Here is a 24,553-nt window from a genome sequence, read left to right as displayed (position 1 = left end):
TTGTCTCAGATATGACACCACTGCTACCGCTGCACCACCGCAGTGTTGGTTAGTTGGTTGGGTACCCAAAGTAAAATAAGGAGCAGATAGTTACTTAGTAGTAAGCCTAACGAACATTCCATCGTTCCATCATCCATCATCCCTCGTCCATCCATTCATGATAAGCTACTCACCCTTGAAACAAGTGGGGGTGTTGTCTGTCTGTCTGTCTGTCTGACCGGGTAGATCGGTTAACACGGAAGTATTTACATACTTACTCTTCATGACACATGCTAGTTGGCTAGCTAGCTAGCTACACCTTCGTGATGATGAGTCTTGATGGAATATAGGGGACGATAATATCAGAGAATGATAATATTCAGGAAGCCGCTTGTTGCGCCGCGCGCGGTCGGTCGGGAGTTCGGCAGGATATATTATTACCTACTACTTTGGAAATATTTGTTGGTGTGCTGTCCACGTGTTGATGGGATAGGGATATATTTCATTCATTCCTTCGTAACGAAGTATAATCCATAAGGATTGTAGTATATCGGGAGATATCGGTACTACACAGTAAGTAAGAGTAAGAGTAGTATTCACTAGGTAATGGATAAATAATGAAGGATGCGAATAAGGATGAGGATGAAAGCTAACTGACGGACAATATCCGATGATAAATAATCCCACCAATTAGATAGGTATTATCAATCCTCGTTCCTCATTCCTCCAACTACACTTGTTGCTTACCTTATCTAGGGAATATACTATCCACCTCAGGAAAGAAACAAGGATCCCCTCGTTCCAGAAGCCTTCCAGCCTTCCATCCTTCTCACGCTCCGCTTCTTCTTCATCTCATCTCATCGGCTAATTGCATGTGAGAATTAATCCTGTGTGTCACGGCAACCGTTTACCGTTTATCCTTCCCTTCCCTGTTCTTTTCCCTTTTCCTTTTCCTTCCGTTCCCGCTAGTCTACCAACTAACTACCGAAGAGGGGGGAGGGGCCGTGAACTGGCGGTGAGGGAATGAATTCCATGTACGGAGGGAGTCTGGTTGTACAGTTACGTTACTTGGTGTGATCGGCACACACGAGGGGAAAAGAGTTGGTCATGGTTACGCCGTTGGTCTAAGGTTTATTTTCTCTTCTCTGGTTTTCATTGTGTAAAGGGTAAATAATGTGGGTGTGGGGATATATTCCTATACAAGTGGAAGGGTGTTGGAGAAGAGCAGGTTTTGGGGATGTATGCCGTAAGTAGTGGGATGGAGGTGAGTTACTATTCCCGCGGCGGATAGAATATCCACCACTACTTATTTTATTTAAGGATTTAAACTGATATGGAATATCTTTAACTTTCCATGACCGTTGAAAAAACAGGATAAAAAGCAAAGAAAAAGAGGGAATAATAGAATCAAGAATAACCGTTATCCCACGGGTCGGTGTCTGTAGCCGGTCAACAACGGTTAAACTACTTACGTAGTTTAACAACTAGATTGGGAATTGATATCCCCTACTTCCTACTATTATCAAGATAGCTACTACTACGTATATTGTATCATCCTCGCCGGGAGGTTGTGGCTTTGGGTTGAGCGGTGAAAGAAGTACTACACTTATTTCTGTTGTGTTTCGTTTTCTTGTTTGCTGTGGATGGTTGCATCACTTTATTGAACTCTTTCTTGGTTTCTTTCTTTCTTTCTTTCTTCTTCTTTATCGGGTTTGATGTTGGTTGATGCGGTGGGACTACTAGACTAAGTATGATGGTTGAGGGATGGGTCTAGATCTAGACCTCGGTGGGGGTGTGGGTGTGGGTGATGGGTGGGTTGTTCTTTTGTTGTTCTTTTGTTCTTCAATGCTGGGGGCGCGGAGCGGTGTGCGATTATCATCTTTGTATATCATTTTTTTTATGGTTGATATTTATAGGATTTCAAGGAAGCGAGTGTGGTTGAAAGGGTACTTTATTTTATCATAATGAGAGGGTCGTTTTAGCTAGTTTGGGTAGTTATTGCTGGGAGATGTAGGTTTACATGATGATAATGAATAATTGGTATTTGCACTGGTAGGATTTATCTATTTGGTAGAGTATAGCTGTATCCTGCGATGCCTGGATACTAATGATATCACTATGAGATGGGCACATCTCGCACATCATAGTATGAATGATGTCTCAAATATTGCCGAATCCCGGTGTTCATTTAACAAGGTTGCTAGATAGAGCCGTAGAAGAAACAACTATTGGAATAATGACCTGTTGAATATCAACTAACTCATGGAAATGGGGAGATATCTAGGAATAGCACAAGCTTCCTCGTCGACTAGTATGGAGCATAACACGATATGCAGCTCCGTGCACATGTGGATCTGAGCCGATCACTATCGCCTCCTTCGAGAATATTACCAATGCGCTAGAGTAGAGCCTCAAGGCATGACTAGTGCACGTACTAGTCTGATCATGTCTACATAGTATATATTAGTGGAAAAAGCCTGACCTATGCTTTTGTCGGATGTGTCTGGTTATCGAGGTCAGCCCCATCATGGGCTTGGTATTCACATCGTTCCCTTAACTATATGTTGTCCTGCTCGATACTCAGCATGTGGCTGCTGTATGACTAGCATGACTGGTTTGGAGCATATGCACTGTGATGCCAGGTCCACTCCCTGTCATCGGAACGCAGGTCAATTAGGAGGTTAATACCCTCCCTCTAGTATCCCATTGGTCTTGATGGGCTTGAAGATCTCCGGGATGCTCTAAAGCATGATTGGCATGAATGGTATGCCAGTTCCTGCCAAGGCAAAAATCCCGAAGCAGAATGGTGACTATAGAGCGTGATAATCCATCTCATCAATTCTGCTCGCAAAGCAACCTATTTCCTTATACGTTGAGGTGAGTCAAAATTCGAGCAGGCAGCTCTCAGCTCTCCAAACTCCGAATCCTTCAATGCGAAGCCGGTGTTATCGGAGTTATGGGCATTCCTGTAGATCGGAGTTAAGGCTTGATATTTCCGAACTGCACAGTATATAGTGTTGAGCGTGACGGTGGTTGCAATCACTCAAGAACATCTTAAACCTGCGTAAATATCTATTAGTCTGTACCAATCATGTCTGCTGAGCAAAAGTTGGTCCTGATCACAGGTACTTCTTCCAGCCCAACAATTGGTTTCAACTAACATCTCCAGGGGCAAACCAGGGCATCGGATTCGAGACGGCCAAGAACCTGATCCTCTCCGACAACTACCATGTCATTTTAGGCTCGCGAGACCCAGTCAAGGGTGAAGAGGCGGCCAAGACCTTGCAGGCTGTCCCCGGTATCAAGGGCAGTGTCTCGTCAATTCAAATCGACGTAACTGACGATCAGTCTGTGGATGCTGCTGCTGCCGAGATCAAAGCTCAGTATGGACGACTTGACATCCTAGTCAACAATGCTGCCATGAGCTCGATGAAGCATCCGCCAAGTCGAGAGGCTATGCGCCAGATCCTGGATGTGAACGTGGTCGGAGCACTTAGCACGACAGAAGCATTTCTCGACCTGCTTCGGAATTCATCTGAGAAACGTCTTGTATTTGTATCTTCGAGTACAGGCTCCATTAGTCGTGCGGCAGACCCGTCATCTCCCTTTCACATAGCCAGTGCTACGGAGTATCGGGCCAGCAAGGCTGCACTGAACATGATGATGGTCTTGTACATGTGTCGCCTCAAAGATGAAGGTTTCAAAGTGTTTGGAGCCGATCCAGGGCTGTGTGCCACGAATCTCACCGGTGACCCTGAATCACTGCGACGACGTAATGCTGCAGAACCATCTGATGGAGGAGAGAGGGTGGCGACGGTGGTGAAAGGGGAGCGGGATGATGATGTTGGAAAGGTGCTGGGAGTATATGGAGTATCACCCTTCTGAGTAGTCTTTCAATTTGTATCACTCGAGAGTGTATATTAGTCTGTATATTGCAATGAGTATGCGTATAGATTGCAAGCAAAACAGTAGATGGCATCAAACTAAACCAATCATGGCCTGTGCCTGAATGAGTCATGGCCAGTCACGAGACCCAGCCCAAAGCGGGGATGACGGCGGTGAAGCCAATCGGTGGCAGACCGTCAAAGCAAGTCGTTATAATTTGCTGAAAAACTGGTGGGTAACCATCCAGACACTTTATGCCACCACCACGATTACCCCTCGTTTGCCGGTCGCTCTTTTCATCACGCCGGTTCTCTCGCTCGGCCATCATGGAGAGTCGCCAACAGCCTCCCTGGCAGCAACCCCCTGCTCATCCCGACACTCGTCTGCCCTCCCTTAAAGTATGGAACTCCCTCACCAGATCTAAGACGCCCTTTGTGCCATTGGACCCCAAAGGCCGGAAAGTTAAGTGGTACGCTTGCGGTCCGACAGTCTACGACGATGCGCATCTGGGTCATGCCAGAAACTATGTCAGCACCGATATCCTGCGTCGAATCCTTAGGGATTACTTCAAGTTCGACGTCGAGTTTGTCATGAATATCACCGACGTCGATGACAAGGTATGTGTCATTACCCCGCCGATACAATAGCTTCTTGAGGATTGACTCTGGCTCCAAGATCATCCTGCGCGGTAGACAACAGCACTTGTTCAACAAGTACATTGCCGAGCACCCCACCGTTACGCCCGAAGTCCTCGAAACCGCCCGCAAAGCATACAGCGCCTACATCAAGAAGAACCTTCCCCTGGTCGATCCCGAAACCAAGCCCGAGAACTTTGTCGCGGAAGCTGAGAAGGTCTATGGAGTTGTTCTGCAGGGAGGGGCCTTGGAGGCAGACAAGAAGCCCGGTGATGCGGAGGTCAAGATTAAGATGCACATTAAGACTGTGACAGCCACGACGTCGGCGATTGCGGAGGCCACCCAGAAGCTCTCGGGCATCGATGCTGCCTCCAGCAAGGCTTTCTACGACGCCGCCCAGGATGTCTTCTGCTTCTACCTTGATGTGACGGAGGGGTCTACAATTCCTGGCGATGCGCACGAGATCTTCACGAAACTGACGAAGAAGTACGAAGATCACTTCATGAGGGATATGCGGGATCTCAACGTCCTCGACCCCGATGCCGTGACCAGAGTCACGGAATACGGCCAGCAGATTGCCGACTTCGTCGAAAAGATTGTCGCGAACAAGTTCGGTTATGTTACCTCCGATGGCTCCGTCTACTTCGACATTAAGGCATTCGAAGAAGCTGGTAACCACTATGCGCGACTTGAGCCTTGGAACCGCAACAACCAGCCTCTGCTGAGGGACGGCGAGGGCGCGCTGTCGCGAGCAACCGAGAAGAAGTCTTCGGATGATTTTGCCCTCTGGAAGGCATCCCGTCCGGGTGAGCCCAGCTGGTCAAGCAAGTGGGGTCAAGGACGGCCAGGCTGGCACATCGAGTGCTCGGCAATGGCATCGAGCTGCCTTGGTAGCCAGATTGATATCCACTCCGGTGGTATTGACCTTGCATTCCCTCACCACGACAACGAGCTTGCGCAGAGTGAAGCCTACTGGTGCGAGCATAAGCAGCAGTGGGTCAACTACTTCCTGCATATGGGCCACCTGTCCATCCAGGGTTCCAAGATGTCGAAATCTTTGAAGAACTTCACCACTGTCAAGGAGGCTCTCGAGCGCGGTGACTACACTCCTCGTAGTTTGAGAATCGTCTTCTTGCTTGGTGGGTGGCGTGATGGTGTCGAGATCACCGATGATCTCATCAAGAATGCCTCTTCTTGGGAAGAAAAGCTCAACAACTTCTTTGTCAAAGCGAAGGACCCCTCTAGCTTCCGGTCCTCCGACGAGGCGCCGACATCTTCATCCGAGACCTTGGCACAGGCCCTCAAGTCCACACAAGAAAAGGTCCACGAATACTTCTGTGACTCCTTTGACACTCCCAAGGTCATGGCCGCCATTTCTGAGTTGGTCACGACGTTCAACGCCCTTGATAGCCAAACCCTGAATCTCAAGGTGGTTGAATCCATGGGTACATGGGTCACCCAGATTGTCACTATCTTTGGCTTGAATGGCGCGGCCTCTCCTGACAACTGTGGCATCGGCTGGGAAGGCACTGACATTCCGGAAGCAGCCAAGCGTTTCCTATACCCACTGTCCGCCATGCGTGACACTCTGCGCCAAGCTGCCATGTCTGGAACTCCCATCACCGCTGAGCAGGTGAAGGATATTGTGGACATTTCTGCTACCAAGGAAGCAACTGTGTCCGATTCTGACAAGCCCTACTCCGAAGTCCTGGACAATTTCACTTCTCAATTAGCCTCGCTAAGCTTGGACGATTCCAAGCAGGCTTCCAAGGACATACTTTCTCTCTGCGATCGCTTGCGTAATGTCGACCTATTCAACCTGGGCATCTACTTGGAAGACCGCGAAAACAAGCCCGCGCTCGTCCGTCCTGTCACCAAGGATATGCTGCAGGCCCGCGAGGAACAAGCTCGTAAAGCCTTGTTGAAGCAGCAAGAAAAGGAGAAGCAAGAGAAGCTTGCCCAGGAACGGCTTGAGAAAGGAAAGCTTAATCCCGTGGAAATGTTCCGCACCAGCGAATACAGCGCTTGGGACGAAGACGGCATTCCCACGAAAGATGCTGCGGGCGAGCCTCTCGCCAAGAGTAAGAGCAAGAAGCTTCGGAAAGACTGGGAGCGCCAGAAGAAGGCCCACGAAGCCTGGCTTGCAAGCCAGAATGGAAAATGATAGATTATACGAATCAATGAATAATACACCATCCGTCTTGGTTGACCCAGAAGGATCATCAACATAAATCCGACGTGCATGAATAGTTGAACCTCATCCATTCGTCACCTTGATCTAGAAAATCATTATGAGGTAACTGTGCCAGTAGCACTACGCATTGTTGACGAAACGCTCTGGAAGCTATATCCAATTCTATTGCCGATCACCTATCATTGTAACACATCTTAACCCTCTTGGAACCAGGTAACTCGATAGCGACGTCGTGACAGACTCTTCCCCAGGCTGAGGCGCACTAAAGATTCACAGACACTCTCGTCATCGGACCATCCTATAATGGCTCTTGATACACCTAGACAGGTTCGCCGTGAGTACCACCCAATGAATGTATTAGCTACCATCCTCATAAGAACAGGAAGACGCGCACTGGCGCCTAGTGTCGTGGCTGAGGTTAATAATACAAACCAATTTTGCAGCCTCCCACTCGAGATACTCTATATGATCTTCTCATACCTCAGTTTCCTAGATATTCACCCTTTGCGCCTTACTTGCCGACTATTTTTCACCGAGCGTATGTCAGCCGGCTCAAAAGTGCGGACCTTCGTACGATCAGGACGGACCTTTCCCGGCATCATGTGCAGCAATTAATGAGACTCAGCGAAAGAAAGGCACTAGCTGTCAGAGAATTGTCAATCTGCAGTTTTTCTGGTAGGCCCCTAGGTCTCGGATGCAGCGTTCCTCATTCGTGTCCCGGGGAGTTACAGGTCTCAGAAAACCTGGAAACTGCTCTGGAAAGGCTCAGGAATTGTCAGACACTTCGTGTATCTGTGGCGGGGATCAAAACTGCTGGCTATGGACCAGCCTGGCTGGGAGCTGTCGACGCGACACTTACGGTCTTGGAGGTGTTCTCCCAGGCCGGAATTCCACTAAAATCAATTGAGATGGATTTCAGGACAGATGACGCAGCTGCACTGCTACATGATGGTTTCAAGCACCGTGATTACAATGACATTCCTTTCTCGCCGTTCGGTTACGATAGATTACTGATAAAGGATGTCTCTCTCAGTCTCAACGCCAGTATAGCGGGAAATAGTGACCTGTGCCGGCGCATCTTTTCTCCTCTATGGGTCAGAAAGGCAAAAATGGTCTCCCTTGACTTTGGAAATAGTTACGGAGGACGGTGTGTTCTTGACTTTCTCTGTCATGATAAGAGATTTCGTGCCAGATATATCTCTGTATTAAAACTACGCGGCGCTGCGGGGATGTGCTTCTCCAAGTTCGCGAAAAAGCTACATTCCCATCATACCTCCTTGCGGATTTTGAGCATGGAAAACGTTCGCTTCAAGCGATGTGACTGGCCGAGCCTTCTACACCAACTGAGGACCGATTTCCATCATTTACGAGAGCTGCACCTTACATTCCCGGTGGAAAAAGTATTTTCGCTACGCTCACCTTCTGTAACTCCGCTAATCTTCACTAGGACTCTATGTTCGCCCACGATTGGAGGTGGAAGAGGAGATACCGCGACCCTCAGTTCAAGGTGACTTACAATGGGCCGAGAAAGAATGGGGTCGTTACTGCTCTTGAAGAGTTGGCTGATGGAGACCCTCTGTTAATCCGAGATTGAAGTCAAACCAAGAATGACCTGGAGTACCTTTCTGTTTGCCAGCCAATCTTTCAGTTGTCACTTTCCTCGCGAACCTGACACCATATGGTATGGATGACTGAGAATATTATTAATTTGAATCGATAATGGTGTTAGTTAGAAAAATCGCCCCAATGTGGGATTGATATACTCTCAAGCTGCGTAACATATTACCTACTAAACCTGTTGTGTTAATATTCACAGCTGCGCTTACCTGATGCGCCCCCTTTACCATCATTTCACCGTTATAGCTGTTTCCAATAATACTCGTGACGATTGATAAATCGGCGCTTAAGCTAAGACATACCATGGGGGTACTGTATTTTCACTGACAAAGCCCTAGAAGCGTCTGTCGTACATTCAGGGCCGGTATAGGCGGATATTTCAATTTAACGAGAAACATATCAAGAGAGATAGTTCTACAACGTATCCGTCAAGCAAGGCAGCATAAAAATTAAAATGAACCGAATCAAATGGAGTGCAGCTCTGTCAAAGCTAGAGAGGGATGGTTCAAGAGAGCAGTGGTGATGATTCTACTCCGGTCACCTGCTCTTAGGGAAAGAGACCTCCTTCCCCTGGATCTGCCCACCAAGCAACCTTCTTCCTTGTACCACACCATACGACCTGTCCAAGATAGAGTTTCACAAATTTGCTATGGGTGGAACCATCCTGAAGGAAGAACTTGTCTTTATATTCTTCTGTCCTTTTAACTAGAATGTTTCGTTGAGAATGTTCCTAGAAAGGAAACCATTGCGGCTACGCAACGAATATCACACCACTTCCATCACTTCCATCATTTTCTACGATGAGCTCATCCTCATCATCTGCCAGCCACAGAGGAAATAGAATACAAAATGGTACCTTTGTCCAATCCTGCTCAGGGGAACTTATGTTACTAGATCTAGATTATGAGATATTCCACTGTTGTGCCAGCAATTTTTGTATACCTCTTAACGAAATTTTATGGTATGAAGAGCAACCAAGAACCGATATGATTCAATGCTTACTATTGCACTTGAAAAGTCAGTCGGACTAACACTGTGTTCATCATAATAGTGGCGTAGTGCCAGCTTCACCAGAGGACAACGGACATACATCATACCACTTCATTCGTCCACTTCGACTTCTTACATCTCGTTAGTCTTAATTCCAGTCTCCACTATCCACGCATCGAAAACATTATAACACTTGATTCGTTCATCTCAGCTCCCTACAATATGCATCAAAGAACTCGTTCTCCATCTGAAAGCCTCAACCTCTCCCTCCACAAACTGACTAGCGACAATAAGATGCCGGTGTTCCATTTTCATCTCTCACAAGACGCGAAGCGCCAGAGAATACAGAACAAGATCATCGCAACCCATGCTGGGATCGAGGAATACTCAGCTGGATATTTAAAGTCATGGCAATTACTGAAGCTGAAGATCGACGCATCTGAAGTCACCATGAACAGCAAAGATATAATCAAGTTCAGACCGTGCTTTTTCTCCCCATTATCGACTGACACTATACGGACATGCCTCTCGAAGCAGCTATGCAAGAATACGTCAGATGGAGGTGATTTAGGCTATGCAGGACGTGGAATCAGATGCTCAAGTGCAGCCACTCAATGCCCACTTATCCTAGATCTCTTCCGCGAGAAACATGCAACCTCCATACGAAAAGGTTTCTGCTTGGATAACCTGACAACTCTCCGCGAGTGTGGGTAAGTTGATAGGGACCACCCATATGTCCATTTGCGTAACTAACATACCGAGTGAAGAGCCACTAGTAAGGGCAAGTGGAAGCAGCAACCAGGCCTCGAACTAGTCGAAAAGCTTTCTACCGAGAGCTGGCAAATACTGCGCATTCTAGAAGACCTGGAGCATGAGGTACCCCATGCTGTATGCGATATTCGTCAGAACATCCAAGTCGACAAGACGAAAAGGCTCACAGTAGCCGAAGTGAAGGCCATTATGAGAGTTATGGCTGTCCGTATAGGGCTGGACTGTTACAGACGGTATTCGATCATGCCAGTAAGTCATTCACAAGCCAATTTGTTATCAACCTGGACACACATCTGACAAGTGCTTCCTAGATTCTGGCTATATCTTACCTGAATAGAAAGCAAGGACGGATTTTGCAAGCATACCATAATGGGAAACGGGTTGTCATCCAGTACACCAAGGTGCTAGAGCTTGATGGACTTGAGCATCACCCTATTGAGCTCTTCCTTCGCTACTACTGCAGCCAGCCAGTCGGGAAGACCGCCAATAAGCAGAAAGATTTATCGTCAAGATAGGGCTGGAACATTGGTCCCACTGAGGTCCCACAATCCAAGAGAAAGAGCATCACGCACAAGTGAGATCTAGGCTCTAGATTGCGAGCCGTCTTTGCATTAACACTATCGCGGTTTCGCCCCCGCCAAACTTGGCATTGCACCTGCGATAACGCTATCGGTCTTGTTTCCCAATCGGAATGATGCACGCCTTATCAAAACGCTTGACTCTCAATTTACTCGGAATGTGGCAAAGGAAAAACAATTCCCAAGAGGAATCAACTGACTGATGTGACAAAAACTCATCGTATCCGACGATTCTCAAATTCTGAAGATGCCTCGAGCTTCTTCAAAGGTCGCATCAGCTGTGTAACATTACAACTCACGAGGCCAGCTTCTCCGCATTCCGGGGGTTTGATTGCAGGGTACCTTGGCCTTTATCAAGATAGACACTACCGACATGCTTCTTATCGGCTTTGTTACACCTGCCCAGACGCTAACGACGCTCAGGTGCTGCAAGACACCACGCGTGGCGATAAGGACTCAAGCTTTCTCTTGATCGGCCTGCTCTTAAAAGGAGGGGTTATGTCCTCCTGCGATGTCGGCGGTATCCCGCCTTCATCTACTCGGCTTCAGGGTCATATTGACAGATGACTACTGCGGAGATGGCTTCCAAAGAGCTGAATGAGAAATCGTTCAAATCCCCGCAAGTCAGCACGGACGTCGAGGTGCAACAAGGCGGCTTCGAAGAAATACAACCGGAATTTGACCTTTCTGAACAAGAGAAGGAGCCAAATGATTTTGACTATGAATCAGAGCATTCGCCATTCCCTGAAGGTATGCGGCCTTTCACATACACACTGACCCATCTAATGGGTGACACGCCTAGTACGCGCCGTTGTCCCTGAGACGGACGACCCAGGCCTGCCCGTTAACACATTCCGCATGTGGGTGCTTGGGTTTATTTTCACCATCGTTGGATCGGGGATCAATCAGTTCTTCTCCCTTCGGTACCCGTCGGTTCATATCGTGTCGTTGGTAGCAGAGCTACTTGCCTATCCGTGCGGCGTCTTCCTGGCCAAAGTCTTGCCTTTATGGACTATAAGCCTCGGACGTCTAGGATCGTTCACCCTCAACCCAGATCGCCATTTCAACATCAAAGAACATGCTCTCATCGTCATCATGAGCAACGTATCTTTCGGCTATGGAAGCGCAGATTCCACCAATATCATCCAGGCATCGAGCGCCAGGTTCTACGATTTCGGTCTCTCAGCTGGCTTCTCTGTCCTCGTGGTTCTCTGCGCACAGCTGCTGGGATTTGGAGTGGCCGGTCTGGCTGCACCATGGTTAGTTGAACCAGCAAGAATCATCTGGCCCCAGGTCCTTTCGAACTGTGCCATGCTGGAGACGCTTCATTCGCGTGCAAACACCGTCGCCAATGGCTGGAAGATTTCCCGTCTGCGGTTCTTCCTCTACGTCACCGCAGGTGGTTTCGTATGGTATTTCTTCCCAGGGCTGATGTTCACTGCCCTTTCCTACTTCACATGGATCTGTTGGATCGCTCCTCGCAATGTGGTCGTGAACCAGTTATTCGGAATGCAGACGGGCCTAGGACTAAGTCCTATCACATTTGATTGGAGCCAGGTTGCCTACAACACGAACCCTCTGCTGTCACCATCCTGGGCGGCCATCAACGTGTTCGCCGGCTTTGCCCTGTTCTTCTGGATCGTCGTTCCAGGAATCTACTACTCCAACACATGGTTCACAGCCTATCTCCCCCTGATGACCGCCGACGTCTACGACCGCACCGGCACAGTTTACGACACAGCCCGTGTCATCAGCGCCGACAACACCCTAGACGTCGACGCCTACCGACAATACTCACCCCCATACTTACCCGCAACATACGCATTCGTCTACGGCCTATCCTTCGCCTCGATCACCGCCGTCCTCACCCACATCGGCGTCTGGCACGGCAAAGAAGTCTGGGCCGCCCTGAAAGGCAAAAACAAGCTCGACATCCACGCCCGTCTCATGCGATCCTACAAAAAGACCCCTTGGTACTGGTACGCCGCCATCATTGCCATCATCACCGCCATCGCCATCGTCATGGTCGAAGTCTATCACACAAAACTCCCCGTTTACGGCGTCTTCCTCGGCCTCATCATCCCCGCCATCTACATGATCCCCTGCGGCATCATCCAAGGCATCACCAACGTCGACGCCAACCAACTCAACGTCCTCGCCGAATTCATCGGCGGCTACATGTTCGAAGGCAAGCCCCTCGCCAACATGATCTTCAAAATCCTCAGCACCGATGTCGTCGGCCAAGGCGTCTACTTCGCCATGGACATGAAACTAGGCCACTACCTCAAAATCCCCCCTCGCACCCTCTTCTTGGCCCAAGGCCTCGCCACCATCCTCGGCGCCCTCACCCAAGCAGGCGTCACCATCTGGATGCTCGGCCACATCCAAGACATCTGCTCCTCCGACCAATCCGACGGCTTCACCTGTCCCAACGGCCGAACCGTCTACTCCTCCTCCGTCATCTGGGGCCTCGTCGGCCCCCGTCGTCTCTACTCCGTCGGCCGCATCTACTCCTCCCTCCTCCACTTCTTCTGGATCGGCGCCATCGCCCCCCTCATCACCTACTTCCTCTACAAATACACCCGCAACCAATTCTGGAAATACATCAACTGGCCCCTCATCTTCGTTGGAACTTACAACGTCCCTCCCGCCACGGGTATCAATTACTCCAGCTGGGCCCTTGTGAACTTCGCCTTCAACCACTTCATCAAGAAGCGCTTCTTCGCCTGGTGGAAGAAATATAATTACATTCTGGCTGCTGCGCTCGATACCGGTCTTGCTCTTAGTGGTATCGTCATCTTCTTTTGTATTTCGTATCCCGGCGCCGTGTTTCCCGATTGGTGGGGCAATACGGTTTATGTTAATACTGCGGATGGGGAGGGCGTGGCGTATAAGTCTATGCCGGAGGTTGGGTATTTCGGGCCTGCGAATGGGACGTGGAGTTGATGGGGGTTGTGGTTGTTTGGTGATAATGATTGTGTCTGTTGTTGTTGGTGGGTGGGTGGGTTTTATATGTATCTAAAATATCGAACCATTAACTGTTGTGATCACTATAGTATGGTCAATTCTCCATGTTTCTCTTATTATTACTTACGTAGGAATATCAGGTGATAGTAGAGCTGGACAGTTTAGTAATAATACACATTTCCTTCTAACGAATACATCCACCGCAATTAGAGGTTACTGACACATTGTTGCTTTCATTTTTATATGTTGTAAACTAATGTCACATTCACACACAACATACACAATATTACGACAACTATGACTAAGACGGTCTACAGCAATTGCCTACTACAATGAAACATGTGCTTGCTGTTTTTCAATTGAGCAAGTATATTAAATACATGGCTTTCCCCATCCTACCGACGATATCCGAGTAGCACTGACGACATTATGAGAGAAAAAGAAAAAAGAACAGAGCGAACTAGAAAGACATATCCGAAGAGCAATGATGAATAAACGAAAGCTTGAAACTCGAATCCAACCGGCAGACCCAGAGTGCGTAAAGATTGGCCGAGTGGCCAGTCAAAGCCTGGCCCTTCGCAGTCGATACAATTGACTCATGCCGTCATGTAGAGTCAAATGTTAGATGGGACATTTACTAGATAGTTTATTAGCTCTGGTTCATACAATAACTGGTTGACAAAACTTACGGAGATCTCCGCCATTCCGAGGTCTTCGCCGCCGTTAGCGGCAGGCTGCTGGGGAGCAGCACCGTTTGCTTGGGCGTTGCCCTCCGCAGGGCCAGCATTCTCGTTGGTGGTAGAGAAGTAGTCAACCATCTCAGCATCAAGCTCCTCCACAGTCTTGGGCTTAGGGCGGTTGCCACGGCCGTTAGGACGACGAGCACGGCCCTTGCGGCCCTTGGCACCAGCAGCAGCCTTGGTAGCGGTAGCGGGCTTCGGTTGGGGTTTGGTTTGCCTTCATCGCGGTTAGTCATGACCCCCCAGTAGCAGATAACTGTAGAAAACACTTACGCAACGCGCTCACCCAGAGGCTTGGGGGCGGGGACCTCAGGAGCGTGGGAGGCGTCGACGACAACCTCGATCTAGTACTCGTTAGTGTCCATACGTAAGAAAAGTGATCGTGAAGGAAAAGCCTACCTTCATGGGTCTGCCATCAACGAGGAGTCCATTCAAGTCCTTAGCAGCCTTGGCAGCTGTGTCGGGCTTGCTGAACACGATTGAGGCAATACCACGGCTCGTGCCGTTTTGGTTGTAAGTGAGCATAACTCGCTTAACAGGACCTGCGGACTTTGTGAAATATTCCTATACCAGGAGACCAAATTAGTATGTCGAGCCAACAGATTGTAGAAGGCGCAAGGAATCCCGAAGAGCCAAAACATCGAAGAACGCGTGACACCGGCTTCAAACACGATACCAATGAGCACCAGCGAGCACACAGCGGCGGTTAGTAGTAATCAGCGGATGGCCGTTCATCCCAGAACACCGAGACACTGTCATATCCGGAGCACAGAGCTGCTAGCATTTATCCCAAGAACCACGACGATGAACTCCCTCGAAAGCCTTCACTGTATCGTGTGTCCCGCTTCCAAACTAACCCACTTAGCAGTCGTCATCGAACTTTTCGCAACCAGACAAAGGGCTGGCCTTTAGAAGCTACGGACTGTGTAGCCAACAACCTTTGCCCGGGGACAGACAACACGAAGGCTACGTGTGCGGCAAATCCATGATTCTGTTCCCCCAGAATCTCTCTAGCAGCCCATGATAGGGAGAACAAGACATGATTTGTCTCACGGAGGTGATATGGGAAGATGCGTCTTTCCTGCCCGATTTCGAAACATTTCCCATACCGACCGCCGGTAGCATGATGCTTGACAGTTGATCACTTGCCGAACTAGTCGGTCACTGCTGGTAGGCTGATGCGCTCGCTGATGCCCGACACCTCGAAATGTGGAACTTGTACGGGTGTAGCCAATCGGATTGGTTTCAAAAGATGGTGTGTTTCAACAACCATCTGTGGCACAGTCTGCTGCGTGGCTTCAAAGGCGGATGGCTGGAAGATCCGCCCGAGCTAACACGCCTTTCGCAAGACTACGGCAGAACTCCAACTTCGGCGGACTCGCAGGGTGCCAGCGTGCAATTACCGCATGCGAAGTTTTCTGAGTTTGCTGCCTATGCTGAAGACCAAGAATCCATGACGGTGATATAAGAATATATATAATAACGTGGCAAGGATCGAAACGCGCGCGAAAGCCGTTGCGCCTCGAAGGTTTCGAGAAGAAAACATGGCGATAGAAACCCAAGGCCAAGGCCTTTCGATCAACATACCTTGATATTGGCCTCGTTCACATCGGAAGGCTAGAAACGTTAGTAGATGGTCATCTATTTATGGCAGGATGGATACTCACCAAGCCGCTGACCATGATTTTGCTTTCCGTGGAGACCGGGTGTCCGTTCTGGACAGCCTTTCCAGGCGCCTTGGCAGCCTTGGTGGTCTTCTTCACACCTCCGACCGGGACAGAAGTGTTGGCAGCCTTGGGAGCCGAGCGACGAGCGCGACGGCGAGCGCCCTGGCGACGGCTGACGAGGATCTCGTCGAGAGACTTGTCCAACTTGGCAGACATGATGAGAAGCGAAGTATGAAACTTTGTAGAGTTGGGTGTCGGTAGGCGATGAGATTTCACGAGAGTGTTGAGTGTTACAGGTGTTGCGCCACGGAGAATCGCGACGCTGGGACGGGCTTGTTTCTGGAGGCAACGGTGTCCAGAAGCTGGCAGATTAAACTGGACGACGGGCAGGAAGTGAGAATGTCGCGTTGACTGTTGAATTGCAGCGCGTGGAGATAAAAGCTGCAAGGTGGGTTGATGGAGATGTCGGGAATGGAGAGGATGGATGGATGGAGGATGAAAGGGAAGGGAAACGGAGGAGGGATGGAGAAGATAAGCAAAAGGGAAAGGCGGGAGGTTCAGTTCCCTTTCAGTTCGTCAGCCGGATCTTCTTCCCAAAAGGCTGAGCCACCTGCCCGCCGCGCTAGTCCCCATTGGGCCCATTGGGCCAACACTGCAAACAACACTGCAAACAACACTGCCTCCCTTTTGCCTGTGCCCAAGCGGATCATGGCTTCATCTACAACTTACTGCAAGCTAATGTGACAACGCTATTACTATGCAATCTAATCTCGTATATTCATTCCAATAAAGATATGAGTCCAGACTCATAAGCTCGCGCTTATCTGTAACCTTCCGCTGCCGCCAAGAGCCCCTGCTGCCCAAAAACTCAATTAGAGCGATCAAGCCTAGTCGAACCAGAAGTTGCATGGAAGAAAAGATGATAATGTATATTTACGAGTAGGGATATTCTCGGGGAAATTCTTCATATCAACAGAAACAGCTTAATCCGCTCAAACCTCCCAATGAAGGGCCAGTCCCGTAGTCAACATTAGGACGAAATAAACTCAACCGGTACTTACAATCATCCCAAAGACGCCCGCCATCCTACCCAAACGCCGTTCACAACATGAAAGGAAAAAACCCGTATTCAGTGGCACCTTGTAATCCACTGTTCTTGTCACATAAGCGAAGACGCAGATGCAAGCAATCGTCTTGAATGTTCCTCAGCTCTTCAATGCTTCGAGGCGTCCCCGCATCTGTTCTAGTGTCGCTTCTTGATCCGCGAACTCGTCCTCCGGTTCTGGAGCCTCTTCCAATGGCTTCTCGGGCTGAACACCTTCGACCTGAGACAGCTTGCCGTGCAGGATCTCCTGCAGGACCTTGTCGACCTCCTCCTCTGCTTCATCTTCCTCTTCCTCCAGCAATTCGTTGTTCGGGATGGCGTCATCGACCATCTCCTCGATGATTCCGGCCCGCACCAGTTCCGTCGAAAGCTGACGCATCGTGGCATTCAGCTCGGGCATCCGGACCAATGTATTGACATCCTTCATGATGCCCGTCGACTTCTTCAGGCTGCCTTGAATCTTCCGAACCGAAAAGGCCTCGTTGACCTGCATCTGAACGCTCTGCAGTTGGGCGCGACTGGTGTGTAAACGGGTGGACTGCTTGCGAATGCGGACAAGCTCTCGCGCAAATGTCTTGGCCTCCATGTTGGCCTGCTTGGCCTGGGAGGGATTGCGTTGGGCCCGCTTCGATGAATTCATGATGTACTGTCGTGTCTTGCTTTCCAGAGTCTTCAGTTGTGCGATGTCACGATCCAACTGTCGGGTATTGGCGCGGATAAGCTGATTACATTTCCTCATCTAGAGACAGCAATCACAGTCAGCAGCGCGCCATGTCGCTCATTAGGATAGGCACTTGCCTGCGTTTGAGGATCCGGCCCGAAAAAGACTGCTTTGAGGGTCTCCATGCTGACTGGCGCGAGGATGATACGGGTTCACAGATCGATATCTATAGCTGCAAAAGGTCTACTTTGGCTTGAAGCGGGAACAGTCGGGTGGGATCTTGTCAGGGTGCTGAATCGGTCAAATCTGAAGTGACCTTGCAATACGGCGGGGTGTGAATCGAGGTGGTCAAGGGTCTTCCCACACACTTATGCGGTGAAGAAAGTGGCAGTTGATCTTCCGACAATGGAGAAATACAGCCGATGAAGCCAGCTGGCGGGGAAACGTGTGGTAGAGGCGCACCAACCCGGATGTGGACTATTGCATGGCTGCTGGCTGCTGCGGTGCCTGGGCTCCAAGGTGGATGGATGGAGTGGATGTCTGGCTGTTCCACTCGGCGACTGAGTCAGCCAGAAATGGACGGGGGCAGTGACGTCGCTGGGCAGCGTTGAGCCTCAGGCACCCAGAGGCCGCAAACAGAACAAACGGGCGGCGGGAGAGTTCCAGTACTTTCTAGCATTCATCACTAGTGACTCGCCGGCGATCAGCAGCTAAGAGCAACCGCCTGCTGCTGCAACTTCACTATCCGTCTAGCCCCCGACATCATCCCCTTCCCCCATCACCTCCCTTCTTTCGCTTCTGACGAGATTGCTACATTCTGTCCTTCTAAACAAACCCATCCTATCCGCTATCTACCATCATAATGCCCGAACTCCCTCAGGTCCACCCCGAAGGTGAGTTTACTCCCCCTCCCGTCCCTCATTTCCTTCCCCGCTCTGGATTTTCATTTCTGGGGTTCTCGGCTACTGGGAAGCATCATGCCATACAACGGCCTTGTTGTCTCTCATATTATCGCCCTGCCTATATTTACATGCGTACATTCATCTCGGCGAGCATAAGGTACTGACAAGGGTGTTTACTAGTCACATGGGCTCAGCGCTCTTCGGATAGCGACCCCGAGCGCAACTACCTCTATGTTAGCATCAAGGCTGCTGATGTTGCCCGTTCTGACGCAACCCTCGACATCAAGCCTACCAATGTTACTTTCACAGGCAACTCCAAGAAGGGCGTAAAATACCACGTCTCTCTCGATCTGTTCGCCGAGATCGACCCCGAGAACAGCAAGGTCAACCACAGTGACCGTGAGGTCGAGCTGGTTCTGCGCAAGAAGGAGCTCAAGGAAGAATACTGGCCGCGTCTGCTGAAGACCACCCAGAAGATCCACTTCTTGAAGACCAACTTCGACAAGGTATGATAACTGGTTCTAGTTTGCATGGATCTAGGAACAGGGAGAGCTGACTAAGAGACAGTGGGTTGACGAGGATGAGCAAGACGAGGTGAACGAGGACGACTACGCAAACAACTTCGGAGGCTTTGAAGGTCTTGGAGGCGAGGGTGGTCTCTCCAACATTGACTTCTCCAAGCTTGGTGCCGGTCTCGGCGGTGATGCCGGTGTTCCTGGAGAGGAAGAAGAGGTATGTCCTCTACCAATCTTTACCAATTGACGAAGATGTCCAGTCACTGACACTATTAGCAGGAAGAGGAGATGCCCGAGCTGGAGGAGGGCGAGGCCGAGGGTGCCAAGTCTTCTAAGATCCAGGAGGTTTCTTAAATGCTATGCCCTTCTACTGAGATAGGCAACGACTACTACGCAAGCAAGTAATAAAAAAAAAGCAAATAACGGCGAGCGACGAATGCTGTAACTTTTGAGCTTTTCTTTTACCTATACTATACCGCTGATGACCACGGTTCATGGTTTGGAGCTACCTGGCGCACTTGGACAGGTTTGTGGCCTGCCTCGAGAGGCGAAGGGAAACGGAAAAGGAATTTTGAACTATTTCCTTTTATTGGTATTGAAATGACGAGATGACTAGCAAGAATATTTCTCTCATAATGCCCATTCCTGGACTGCGATCCAGGCGTAGAGAAGAAGATCTGACAGTCGGACCGTTGAACGAGACTTGCGACCGGACAGCGTAGAACACCACCACCAAGTGTAATGAAGTAGTTTGCAGTGCGTATCTGTCGCGTGATTAAAGCCCAGAGATTAGCGGCAGTCGAACCAGACAGTCAAGTTCACTTCTGGCGAACAGAAAAAGCGCAAAGAACGAGAACCTGTCTGGTGAGGAGTTTGGTTGGGAGGGCGAGAAGAGAGGAAGGAGGAGAATCCAACTCGATTGGCGGAGAGGCCGATTATGTGAAGTTGTTCCGCCACACTGGCAAACCCACACCGTGAAAAGTGTGGAGGAAACCTTGCACCTCCTCACGGTTTGATTCCTCTTGTTCCCTCTTTTCCTCCTCTTCTAGACAATCTTTAATATCCCCCCATCTCCTTCCCCATCAGAAAGACAGCCGAGGTGTCGTCAGATTACTTGACCTACCCCGTCGGGACGTCAGGTCGACCCCTCCTTTGGTGATTTTCGTTGCGGTTTTCTTCCCTTTTGCGGCGCATCTTTTCTTCTTCCCTTTCTTTTCCCCCTCCCTCAACTTTGGGTTTCTCTGGGAGGCTTTCCCTCATCGTATCGGCGCGCAAAAGTTATATATCCGGCATAGAATTTTATCGCTATCTTATTTTTGTTTACTACATTTCTTTTTACATATTAGAGGAGTGCAAATCTACACAAATCCGCCAAGATGCCTCCCAAGAAGCAGCAGGACCAGCCTAAGAAGAAGAAGGCCACGGTCGAGGATAAGGTTCGAGTGCTCCTTGATCGATCGATATTTCTAGAGTAAATGCTAATCTGCGATTTTGTACAGACCTTTGGCATGAAGAACGTACGTAACGAGCCCTTCTAGAACCCGCACACCACTCCCTCCACCATCCATCATCGACTCTCGCGAAAAATTACAAGCCCACTGACCGGTATTTCTCTTTACAGAAAAAGGGTGGCTCGGCCAAGAGACAGATTGCTCAGCTACAGGCTCAAGCGGCATCCAACAAGAACGCCGAGGCAAAGAAGAAGGAAGCCGAGAAGGCCCGCAGAGAGGCCGAGAAGAAGGCTTCCGAGCAGGCCAAGAAGGAAGCCTTGGAACTGTTCAAGCCTGTGCAAGTCCAGAAGGTTCCTTTCGGTGTGGATCCGAAGACTGTGCTTTGCGTTTTCTACAAGCAGGGTAACTGTGAGAAGGGTAAAAAGTGCAAGTTCAGTCACGACGCGAGTGTGGAGCGCAAGGCGGCTAAGAAGGATCTGTACACCGATTCTCGAGACGTGAAGGCTACCGAGGAAGAGGCTAAGAAGAAGGATACCATCGATGACTGGGATGAGGAGAAGCTGCGCAAGGTTATTCTCAGCAAGCACGGTAACCCGCGTACGACTACGGATAAGGTCTGCAAATACTTCATTGAGGCTGTCGAGAACCAGAAGTACGGTTGGTTCTGGACTTGCCCTAATGGAGGCGACAAGTGCATGTACAAGCACAGTTTGCCCCCTGGGTATGTTTCGCTCGTTGATCTTTTGGCTCTGCTTCCTACGGTTACTGATGGACTACAGATTCGTTCTGAAGACGAAGGAACAGAAGGCCGCCGAGAAGGCTCTCATGGACAAGTCGCCACTCAACACCTTGACCCTCGAAGACTGGCTGGAAAGTGAGCGACACAAGCTGACCGGCAACTTGACGCCCGTCACGCCTGAGACATTCGCCAAATGGAAGAAGGAGCGTCTTGACAAGAAGGCTGCTGAGGAGCAGGCCCGCAAGGCCAAGGAAACCACTGGACGGACACTGTTCGAGGAGGGCAACTGGCGTGCTGATGACGAGAGCAGTGACGAGGAAGAAGATGATGGCGCGTGGAACCTGGAAGCTTTGCGACGCGAGACGGAGAAAATCCGGGAGAGGAAGGAAGAGGAACGCCTGGCGGCGCTGCATGGCACGCCGGTGCCGGTTTCCAACGACGAGACGATTGCACAGGAAGGAGCCGACTGAGTTCTGTGCGATACATCCCCAAGGACGCAAAAAGCACTTGGGCGAAAGGGGTTGCGGACCTCCCCCACACTGGGAACGGTGTCCAAAGCCGTCGTCCGGACCTGGCATGCCAAATGGGTTGATGGATGGTAGATACAGTGCTGGTTCTCTTTGGGTTCTTTGAATTGTGACGAGGATACACCAAACTAGATCGCCTGGTATTGATGTCCGCGACTTGGGTTGGATGGCTCTTGCGGTTAAACGTGAACGGTTGGTCGTGTCGCCTCAATTCCTGGTTCAGCCACCGTTGGATCGGTGCCAGCTGAATTGAATCTACAGAGGCATGGATTGGGGCGGAGTGAGGAATCGAATGGAGAGAAGTTACCAGATTGATTGATTGAGAGACATCGACAGGGTCTGGAGGTTCGTTATCCAGGGGATGAACTGATTCGTGATATGATTTGCTATGCCCGATCTGTACGTAGAACGTTTGTTTATTTTTAGGTTGAAATGAGCCAGCATTGCCCTGAAGGCGCAAATGAAAAGTGCAATAAGTGATGCCAACTATTTTGTAACACATTGACGCTGAATCGACGGTCTGGCTTGTACCTTGCTGCCGGAGACCTTAGCTCACATTCCACTTCATGGAAGCCTGGGAGCTGTCTGTCTCACTCATGAATGTTGTGCACGATCTCCCCAACTGACGCTCACCGATCTCCCCGTTCAATCTCCACCATCCCTTTCGTCACGATTGAACTATCGAGGAACGCCGCCCCATCCTCTCCCTCCGCGGGTCCTACGATTCCCTCCTCGTCCGCGGTGTCCTGTCCCTCTCCTACATGGCGCATCTCAGTCCCTTCAAAACACTAAATACATAAGGTTAAGACGATGGCAGCTCAACAGTACCACATCCCCCCTGCCCCCTCGTTTCCCACCCCCGCGCCACCATGACCCAGTCCCTCCTCACCTTCACCGCTGCCCTATTGACGGGATTGCTGTCGCATTCCCAGCCTGCCGCTGCGGTGGGGATCAGCTGTGATCCAGACACTCGTCCATACTCGGCCTGGATGACAGACAGCGTCATTGTCCGCCGGGATGCCATTCTGGGTGACTTCACACCAGGAGATGATATCTACCCAAATATCTCCCAGGTCACACTATTCGAGTCGACCGTTACCCGTTTGAAGGAGTACTACGATGCCGATTCTTGCGGCCAGGTGGATTGGCACAGTTATGCCCTAGATGGCGCCGAAAGCCTCCTCCCCGCCGTGCAGGATGTCTCGTTTATTGTGAATGCTCCGCTGACTATATTTGCGTCAGGGGATGTTATGTATCATCAGTAAGTCATCACCCACACAACTATTAGCTGACCGCAGAACGAAACTCCAATCCAACACTTGCATTTCTAGATACGACCGCGCCCCAAACGATACCTACAAACAAGCCCTCGACAACCTCCACGATGCCCTTAATGCAAGAGCCCGCGACTCAGAAGGTCAGACAACACCCATTCTTAGATGAACTTCACTGAACCCGCAACCAAACAGCATGATACTAACACCATCGATCACATATCCAGGCGCCTTCTGGTACTGGAACCCTTACCCCAACTGGGGCGTCCTGGAAGGCCTCTTCCCACTCAGCTCCTTCATCTCGATGTGGAAAACCTACTTCGACCCCACCAACACGACCCTAACCGATTCCCTAACTCTCAGTCTCGACCTATTCAAAGACCACTGCCACGACGACTCCAGCGGCCTCCTCTTCCACGGCTACGACTCCAGCAAGACCGCCTCCTGGGCCGACCCCACCACCGGCGCGAGTCCCTACGTCTGGAACCGCGCCCTGGGCAATTGGTTCATGACGCTAGTCGACCTGCTCGAACGGTCTGGGAAAAACAGCGCCATACTCAACGAGACGCAGCGCGACGACGTCTACACCAAATACTGGAACGTCGCTAACACGATCATCAACGATGCCGATGAAGAGACCGGATGCTGGTGGCAGGTTATGTTGCACGGTGGGGAAGAGGGCAATTACATTGAATCAAGTGGATCAGCTCAGTTCGTGTACGGATTGCTCAAAGGTGCTAGGTTGGGGTATTTACAGGGCGAGACGCCTAATGGGGTGGCGTATACGGATGCGGCTGATAAGTGCTATAATTATTTGCTCAGCGAGTTCGTGAAAGAGGAGGCGGATGGTACGTTGGGGTATAATGGCACTGTGGCGGATTGTGGGTTGTATGATCCTACTTTTGAGGTACGTATTGTATTTTCCTTCCAGTCCTTTTTTCTTTACTGCCCCCCTTGATTAGGAGAGAGAATGTTAACGAGTTTTTGTTCAAGTACTACACCACCCGACCCGTCGAATACAACAATCTCTTCGGCACTTCGTCTTTCATCCTGGCGAGTTGGGAACATGAGATGTTTGAGACGGGGTATTATACTTAGCTGTTGATTAGCTGGCTGGATAGGTGAAGCAGAGGTGGGATAAAGCACACATTCATCTACCGAAATATCTGTGGGGAATTGATCATGATACATAATGACAACATAAACGATGGGAACAAATTCCACGAATAGATGCACGTGACAATCAGAATCTGAGTTGGTGTTCTCAGCTCGAAGAATCAAATACAATATTAATACTCCGTACTATCAAGACCGATGAAAAGAGCCAGAGTTAGTAGAGAGGGGAAGCGAGCGGGG

General features: G+C 50.0%; 10 protein-coding genes across 10 annotated transcripts; 8 read left to right on the top strand and 2 right to left on the bottom strand.

Annotated features, from left to right (window-relative positions):
• Positions 1 to 3,070: 3,070 nt before the first annotated feature.
• BO87DRAFT_364374 (carbonyl reductase) lies at positions 3,071 to 3,914 on the top strand (the record flags this gene model as incomplete). Its single annotated transcript, XM_025621739.1, has 2 exons — positions 3,071 to 3,104; positions 3,149 to 3,914. The coding sequence occupies 2 exons, from the start codon at positions 3,071 to 3,073 to the stop codon at positions 3,862 to 3,864; spliced, it is 750 nt and encodes a 249-aa protein (XP_025477300.1). The 3' UTR covers positions 3,865 to 3,914.
• Positions 3,915 to 4,190: 276 nt separating this feature from the next.
• On the top strand, positions 4,191 to 6,663 carry BO87DRAFT_314248 (cysteine--tRNA ligase; the record flags this gene model as incomplete). The annotated part of the gene is made up of 2 exons (XM_025619649.1): positions 4,191 to 4,481; positions 4,540 to 6,663. The coding sequence occupies 2 exons, from the start codon at positions 4,191 to 4,193 to the stop codon at positions 6,661 to 6,663; spliced, it is 2,415 nt and encodes an 804-aa protein (XP_025477299.1).
• Positions 6,664 to 6,961: 298 nt separating this feature from the next.
• Positions 6,962 to 8,533, top strand: BO87DRAFT_121181 (uncharacterized protein). Its single transcript, XM_025617956.1, has 3 exons — positions 6,962 to 7,027; positions 7,076 to 8,093; positions 8,141 to 8,533. Exons 2-3 carry the CDS (start codon positions 7,308 to 7,310, stop codon positions 8,285 to 8,287), a joined length of 933 nt encoding a protein of 310 aa, XP_025477298.1. The 5' UTR covers positions 6,962 to 7,027; positions 7,076 to 7,307; the 3' UTR covers positions 8,288 to 8,533.
• A 736-nt stretch (positions 8,534 to 9,269) lies between these two features.
• On the top strand, positions 9,270 to 10,899 carry BO87DRAFT_121183 (uncharacterized protein). The gene is made up of 3 exons (XM_025617957.1): positions 9,270 to 10,010; positions 10,068 to 10,320; positions 10,383 to 10,899. The coding sequence occupies exons 1-3, from the start codon at positions 9,523 to 9,525 to the stop codon at positions 10,584 to 10,586; spliced, it is 945 nt and encodes a 314-aa protein (XP_025477297.1). The 5' UTR covers positions 9,270 to 9,522; the 3' UTR covers positions 10,587 to 10,899.
• A 328-nt stretch (positions 10,900 to 11,227) lies between these two features.
• optD (small oligopeptide transporter, OPT family) lies at positions 11,228 to 13,595 on the top strand (the record flags this gene model as incomplete). The annotated part of the gene is made up of 2 exons (XM_025619654.1): positions 11,228 to 11,399; positions 11,452 to 13,595. The coding sequence occupies 2 exons, from the start codon at positions 11,228 to 11,230 to the stop codon at positions 13,593 to 13,595; spliced, it is 2,316 nt and encodes a 771-aa protein (XP_025477296.1).
• Positions 13,596 to 14,250: 655 nt separating this feature from the next.
• On the bottom strand, positions 14,251 to 16,239 carry BO87DRAFT_389022 (putative RNA annealing protein Yra1; the record flags this gene model as incomplete). Its single annotated transcript, XM_025624882.1, has 6 exons — positions 14,251 to 14,253; positions 14,306 to 14,573; positions 14,630 to 14,700; positions 14,756 to 14,920; positions 15,944 to 15,973; positions 16,024 to 16,239. 6 exons carry the CDS (start codon positions 16,237 to 16,239, stop codon positions 14,251 to 14,253), a joined length of 753 nt encoding a protein of 250 aa, XP_025477295.1.
• A 560-nt stretch (positions 16,240 to 16,799) lies between these two features.
• On the bottom strand, positions 16,800 to 18,319 carry BO87DRAFT_408756 (ESCRT-III subunit protein VPS24). Its single transcript, XM_025626185.1, has 2 exons — positions 17,927 to 18,319; positions 16,800 to 17,867 (listed from the first exon to the last, which is right to left on the bottom strand). Exons 1-2 carry the CDS (start codon positions 17,972 to 17,974, stop codon positions 17,229 to 17,231), a joined length of 687 nt encoding a protein of 228 aa, XP_025477294.1. The 5' UTR covers positions 17,975 to 18,319; the 3' UTR covers positions 16,800 to 17,228.
• Positions 18,320 to 18,629: 310 nt separating this feature from the next.
• Positions 18,630 to 19,572, top strand: wos2 (Hsp90 cochaperone SBA1). The gene is made up of 3 exons (XM_025620651.1): positions 18,630 to 18,682; positions 18,872 to 19,197; positions 19,259 to 19,572. Exons 1-3 carry the CDS (start codon positions 18,652 to 18,654, stop codon positions 19,451 to 19,453), a joined length of 552 nt encoding a protein of 183 aa, XP_025477293.1. The 5' UTR covers positions 18,630 to 18,651; the 3' UTR covers positions 19,454 to 19,572.
• A 1,010-nt stretch (positions 19,573 to 20,582) lies between these two features.
• On the top strand, positions 20,583 to 21,866 carry BO87DRAFT_314340 (translation machinery-associated protein TMA46; the record flags this gene model as incomplete). Its single annotated transcript, XM_025619655.1, has 3 exons — positions 20,583 to 20,642; positions 20,801 to 21,378; positions 21,437 to 21,866. The coding sequence occupies 3 exons, from the start codon at positions 20,583 to 20,585 to the stop codon at positions 21,864 to 21,866; spliced, it is 1,068 nt and encodes a 355-aa protein (XP_025477292.1).
• Positions 21,867 to 22,792: 926 nt separating this feature from the next.
• On the top strand, positions 22,793 to 24,295 carry BO87DRAFT_399269 (cell wall glycosyl hydrolase YteR; the record flags this gene model as incomplete). Its single annotated transcript, XM_025625426.1, has 4 exons — positions 22,793 to 23,184; positions 23,255 to 23,340; positions 23,425 to 24,104; positions 24,191 to 24,295. 4 exons carry the CDS (start codon positions 22,793 to 22,795, stop codon positions 24,293 to 24,295), a joined length of 1,263 nt encoding a protein of 420 aa, XP_025477291.1.
• Between the last annotated feature and the right edge of the window lie 258 nt (positions 24,296 to 24,553).

This window comes from Aspergillus neoniger (assembly GCF_003184625.1).
Source record: "Aspergillus neoniger CBS 115656 unplaced genomic scaffold BO87scaffold_27, whole genome shotgun sequence".
Taxonomy (NCBI): Eukaryota; Fungi; Ascomycota; class Eurotiomycetes; order Eurotiales; family Aspergillaceae; genus Aspergillus; species Aspergillus neoniger.
The sequence above is the reverse complement of the archived record's forward strand: the minus strand, read 5'-3'. Positions and strand labels throughout refer to the sequence as shown.